Source organism: Ipomoea nil, unplaced genomic scaffold (assembly GCF_001879475.1).
Source record: "Ipomoea nil cultivar Tokyo-kokei standard unplaced genomic scaffold, Asagao_1.1 scaffold3069, whole genome shotgun sequence".
NCBI classification, from domain to species: Eukaryota; Viridiplantae; Streptophyta; class Magnoliopsida; order Solanales; family Convolvulaceae; genus Ipomoea; species Ipomoea nil.
Window position 1 is genome coordinate 429303 of NW_017619497.1, and position 6935 is coordinate 436237.

The 6935-nt window shown below is 29.1% G+C and overlaps 1 protein-coding gene and 1 non-coding gene across 2 annotated transcripts; both read right to left on the bottom strand.

Annotated features, from left to right (window-relative positions):
* Positions 1-1842: 1842 nt before the first annotated feature.
* Positions 1843-1916, bottom strand: TRNAV-CAC. The gene has a single exon. It is a non-coding gene; the product is annotated as a tRNA-Val (tRNA).
* Positions 1917-3393: 1477 nt separating this feature from the next.
* LOC109164722 lies at positions 3394-4440 on the bottom strand. The gene has a single exon (XM_019313270.1). The coding sequence runs from the start codon at positions 4438-4440 to the stop codon at positions 3394-3396; it is 1047 nt and encodes a 348-aa protein (XP_019168815.1).
* Between the last annotated feature and the right edge of the window lie 2495 nt (positions 4441-6935).

Sequence of the window (6935 nt, forward strand, 5' to 3'; positions counted from 1 at the left end):
TTTCAATCTTCACAAAGAAGTTTGGCTAGGAATTTTTTTAAATAAGAATTAGATTTATTTTAATTTGTGAATCGGGATGTCACATTAGTATTAAACACATATATAGATGTCACATAAACAAAATTTAATTGATTACTGAGACAAAAATGCTAATTGCGGTTATATTTGGTTGGAGGCTTTTGTACCCTACTATGAGATTTGATACACATTATCATGTTTGTCTCTCTACTTTTGATATCACACTATTGAATTCAAATCCTTTTCGGCATGTTTGGTTCATGGAATAGGTCAGGAATGTAATAACATTCCGTGGAATAGACCTATTCCATCATTTGGTTGGATCATTTTGTCATGGGAATAACATGCCTAGGAATGAGCTATTACCTTTACAAGAGGAATAGTCATTCCTAGGGGGGCCTTGGTATTAGCTATTCCCATGCCCTTGGGAATAACTTTTATATCACAAATACCAAAAATACCTTTTGCACATTATATAATATTTATATTTATTTAATAAATATAATTTATTATATAAATGTATATATTTAATTAATTATAATTTTGCACATTATATAATATTTATATTTATTTAATAAATATAATTTATTATATAAATGTATATATTTAATTAATTATAATTTTTATCCATCAATCTATATACACACACACACATTTTGCAGTGTTTGCAATTAGCATTTTGGAAAAAGAAAAGTATTTTCTCAAAACACCCTTGACAGCTTATTATATTATATACATATAAATAAAAAAAAATTAACTGTATAAGACTCCTTAATTATGGAGCCTTGGCTCCTAAATTAAGTAGCCTACCCATCTGCATGCCTAGCGGAAGGGCATTGCAAGCTTGCCTAGCGGATGAGCATTGCAATTAAAATTATGGAGCCTTGAAGCTCCTTTAATAAATGTTAATATAAATATGTATTTGTGTAATAATAATAATAATAATAATAATAATAATAATAATAATAATAATAATAATAATAATAATAATAAATATTAATATAAATATGTATTTGTATATTATTATTATTATGATTATTATGATTATTATTATAATTATTATTCTCTCTCACACACACATGCATATACATGTATATATATATATATAACATTCAGTATATCATAATCATATTCATATTCATTATTATTATTATTATTATTATTATTATTATTATTATTATTATTTTGTATAATGGTATTTATGTCTTTAAAATCTATTCCATTTCTATTCCTTTAACCAACCAAACACATGAATATAATTACTAAAGTCTATTCCTTCAGACAACCAAACAACAGAATACAATTCCTATTCTATTCCTTACCTATTCCATTCCCTGTTAAATAACATTCTTATTCCCTCCAAATTCATTCCGTGAACCAAACGTGCTGTTTAAGTAATTATAAAATTAATTACAATTTTCTTCCCTTACTTTTGAAAAAAATGAGGGGAAAAAAATAAAATAAAAAGGTTATTATTCATATATTAAATATAAAACTTTAATATGTATATATATATATATATATATATATATATACACACACATATGTATGTGTATATGTGTATGTAATATATATTTTTAATTTAATTAATTAATTATTTAGACTCTAATTTCTATTTACTATTAAACTTTTTTACTTAAATCCATACTAAACGCACTCAGCATGTTTTTAACAAGTTTAAGAGATTAATTGACAGTTTAAAAAAAAAATAGATATGGAAAAGAAAATAGCTATGTCTATTAAATATCAAACTTTTTTACTTAAATCCATACCAAACGCAGTCAACATGTTTTAACCGGGTTGTAAATAAAACATTTGCACTAATGTCTGAGCCCGGGTTCGAACCGGGGACCTCTAGTGTGTGAGACTAGCGTGATAACCAACTACACCACCCAGACTTGTTACATCTTTTTTCACTGTTTTTGTCTACGTGGTTAGTATTTGGGCTCTGGTCTTAATATAGTATACGTAATGCCGCCGCTTTCTTTATCGGGTCTCCTCATTCAGACCTTGAACGGAAGACGACTATAACACATCAATAATATCCCTCACTTTCTACTCTATTTTTCATTTGATTTTTGAAAATTAAAAGACAAAGTGAGCCACTATTTTTATTCGTTCATTGTTTTTTCTACCCAATAAAATTTGTACATGTGATAGAAATTATACTTTATGAAATGACAAACATTGAATAGTGAATATTAATGTGGCTATGTTGTGTAAACAATCCTGGCGTATTATTCAGCACCATCCTTCTTTCATTTGGTCTAGTTTGCTGAAAACTCAATGGCCCTGTTTGGTAAAATGGCTGTTAGCTTATAGTTGTTAGTTGTTAGCTGATTGTGTTAATTAGAGGGTATAAATAGTTGATAACATTAGCTGATTGTAGAAAAGTGTTTGGTAAATTAGCTGTTAGCTGTTTGGTATAATTTCTTTTCTCAAAAAGGTAAATGAAAAAGTTGCTTGGGGTAGCTTTTTCAATTTTAGCTTTTTGGAGTTGCAAAAAGCTAATTAACCAAATATTTATATTGATATTTTAACTAAATCAAACAATTAATAGTGGTCAAATAAATCAAAATTGACCTATAGGCTAATTTTTTACCAAACAAGGCCAATATGTCATTAGAAGGCACTCTGGATGGAGAATGGAAATGGGATCAGTATTAAAATTTGGCATGACTACTAAGTGATGTCTACCAAATAAAGTTAATGCTGAAGTGTCAACTTTTCCCCCTTTTTCTTGAGAATGTCACTAATACAAAACCAGTTTTTTGCGTCTGTTGTACAACATATGCAGATACGTAGATGTGATTGTACTGTGCATAAAGAAGCTGGGAAGATGGGTTTTGGTTTAATTTCATTCTTAGAGATGAGCATGAAGGTTTCATTGCTGCTAGGATCGTGCCTTGGAGATGAGTTTTCAGCCCTAAGGAAGCGGAAGTAATGGCCATTCGGGAAGCACTGAGTTGGGTTAAGCAGAGAAATTGTGATTTCATTCATGTGGAAAGTGATTGTCAATAGGTAACATAGGAGGTTCCTCTTTTAATCTAATTATTCAAGATATCAAGGAAATGATGATAAGTACGTTTTGATCACATTTTTATTAAGTTTGTTAGACGATATGCGAATCAGGCGGCCGATTACTTAGTGCAAGAGTCTATTTCCATGTCAGATTGTATGGAGTGGTGTGATAGTCCTCCTGCTTTCATTTGTATTGTTCTTTCGACTTGAGTTAATGAAAGTTTTTTTTGTGTCTCAAAATAATAATAATAATAATAATTGCTATTAGGTGTGTTAAATATGGATCCCGCAAAACATACCCCCTCCCCCCCCCCCCCCCCCCTCCTTTTTTTGAAAAAATTTTATGATGCTTCATTAAAAATAGGCCGAAATAATATCCGGTGGGTGTAGATCCCAATACATAATTGTAGTTTGCTGATAAGCCGTAGTAGCTAAAGCATGAGCTAAATGGTTCTGTACTCTAGGAATAAAATAAAACGAACAAGACTGAAACGAAGATGCAATAAGCCTGCAAGTGTCAATGGCATAGCCTAGATATGTGCGCAGCACAATAGTTGGAGTAGTAAGATAGTGATGTAGTGTCAAACAGTCCGTAAAGATCTCAACATTCTGTTCTCCCCGATCTTTCAACCACGATAGAGCCTCCTTACATGCGAGCACCTCTGCCATAAGTGGTGAGGAGCATCCTTGTAGTGGTCCACTGAATGCCGAGACATACCCCCCGTCCGAGTCTAGTAACAGTACCCCCAAAGTAGCTTGCCCCGTCTCCTGCAAATACCCCCCGTCCGAGTCTAGTAACAGTACCCCCAAAGTAGCTTGCCCCGTCTCCTGCAAATACCCCCCGTCCACACGGCATATGCGCCTTGGCAGTCCAGGTGGTTTGGCAGCAGTGGAAACTGGCGCACGGAGATTGGCGTTTTCTTGCGACTGATTTGGCGCTGCTAGGAGCGTGGTGGGCAGTGCCGTGTGCTGTTGCGGGTGCGCCCGAGACCAAGCCAGCTTGGCAGCCGCGGCAATTTTGAGGACCGCTTCCGGCCGTGGCAATGTTGCTTCCCATACGACCCTGTTCCTTGCTCTCCATATATTGTAAAGTATTACTACTGCATAGAATATCCCATCAGAGTCTAGAACATTTAGAAGTTCATCAAACCAAACATAAAAAATATTTGTGATTATATTTGGAATTGTGAGGTTAGATTTATCCCAAATGTTCTTTGCAAAATCACACAACACCAACGCATGCATTATGTCTTCTTGAAATAATCCACACATGGCACATCTTGGATCCACCTCCACCCTCTTTATAAGCAAGTTTGTAGTAGTGGGCAATCTATTACTAACGGCTCTCCATAGGAACATTCTCCATTTTGGGCCCCCCTCCATATCATTGTACGAATTCATTAGTCTTTTTACGGACAAAAACTAGACATATTTGTTTGTGTTTTTATTTTTATTTTTTGTTAAACAAATAAATAAAAACACACATTTTAAAATGGACCTTAATTTTAAGTTTTGATATATTTGAAAATAATAATGAAACTTCAAACTTTATGAAAATTTAAAGAAGTACACATCTACATACAAATACAAATTTAATAAGAGCCAATAATGTTAGGCCCTTAACTAGAATAAAAAAATGTTGGTATAATTGTTTCTTAAAATAAATGGTTCATATTATTTTGATTTTAGTATTATTTAATGATTTTTATTATTTACCCTCTATTATATTATTTTCTTCCCTTAAATAACCTTAAATTCCGTTAGTATAAACTTTAGTAACGGAATATTCCGTTAACTATTTATTATTCTTAACTTACTCATTAATTTCTATAAAAAGGTCTTAGATTCGGACCACATCCCAATTAGAGTTGGCATAATTGTTAAACATATACTACGAATATGTTAAAACGTATTATATATATATATATATATATATATATATATATATATATATATATATATATATATATATATATATATATATATATATATATATATATATATATATATATATATATATATATATATAATTTAACATAAATTTTGGTCAAATAATTAGCCCTACTAAATACATAGAATTCAAAGTTGAGCATCAAAGATTATAAATCATGAACTTTAAAAATCATTTGATTTTCTTGCATTTTAAAAAAAAAAAAAAACAAATTTAGGTTAAGTTTTTTTTTTTTTTTTTTTTTTCGTTTAATTAATCTTCCTTTGATTATTTGGAACAAACCTTAATATTTCAATTATGTTTTTGGATTATTGAAATAATTTAGGTCATTATGGTATTAATATTTTTTTTGTATGTATTTTTATAATGGTACAATTGTACATTACTTTACAAATATTATACTATTATTTTTTTTTATCAGGACAAAATTGTTCTTACATCATTGTCAGACCTATGCGACCTAACTACAAAATTGTCGATTATAAATACAATTACACCTGGACTCTAAAACGGTACGACCATTTTTCAAAGAATTGACAATGTTGACATCCCACTGGCCCCAATTGAATAAGTTTACACATCAGAATATTATCAATATGAAAACTTCTAAAGAAATTTGTAAGTTAACTTAATTTTTACTATATCATTATAACAATATCTATTGTGACCATATATTTTGAATTATTTATTATCAATTGACAGCAATTGTAGCAATTTCATTGACAAACTCTCAAAATAATTTGTCTCAACAACGAATGGAAATTTAAAAAATCAATGATTTCATTATTGTTGATGAAAAGTATGTACGCCACTTTATTACTCTTATTAAATTAAATAAATTAGTAGCTAAACAAAAAATAATACATATGCATTTAATTAATTTAGAATTATATGTCTATAATGCCTTTATTTAAAAAAAAAAATTGTTCATTATAAAAAATTTAAGAAGATATATAATTTCATTAGTTATATTATCTCTATTTTTTACAATTCAAAGATTCATTACATTCAAATTTATTAATTTATTATATTCACTACATTGTCCATTTTCTTCTTTTTACATTATCTTGTAATTAAATATCAAAGTTATAATACAAAATATGTTATATATATTTATTTACGAAGTATTTTATACAAATATAATAAATATTAATATTTTATTCAATACTTTCACATGATAACCTACGATATACATCTCACAACACATAAAACATGTAGGGAAAAACTATCACTACCAAATATCAATAGGTGCTTGTAAGATAAAGAGTTCATAGTACAACTAAGTTCACAATCATATACACAGCAACGCAAATCTAAAGCTTCCTACACTATAATCTCATTGCACGATCCCTCTATGCTACCACCAGTAACCCAATTGTACATGACACACTACCAATAAATTGAAGAAAATGATAGTGCTACTAAAAGAGAATTAGAGAAATTTAAATCAAAAGTAGTATTTATTTAGACTATCGCTTTTAGACTAAGTATTTAGACTAGCATTATTACAAGTTGCAAACATTTATTTTAGTGACAATTATAATCAATCTCTCATATATTATCTTGCATTTATATACTTTAAATTACTGATTTAAATAAACAAATTCAACATTTATTTACCTATGCATGAACATCTCTTATATAATATTGCATTGATATACTTTGAAATACTTATTTAAAAATAATTATTGGGCATTATCACATTCGCGCAAAGCGCGTAAAAAATTAGTAGTATATAATAAAGAATAATGCTATATACTCTTATATTTTTCTTATAATTTTTCTTCTTAAGGAGCATCATCTGATTGAACTTTTTAATATTTGATTATTAATTATATTTCTTTTTTAATTAGTGATGGTGTTAGTAAATTAATGAACACTCAATGAATAAAATAAAGTCATATAAAAAAGAAAACTATAATAAGATAAATTCAAGAGAGGTAAA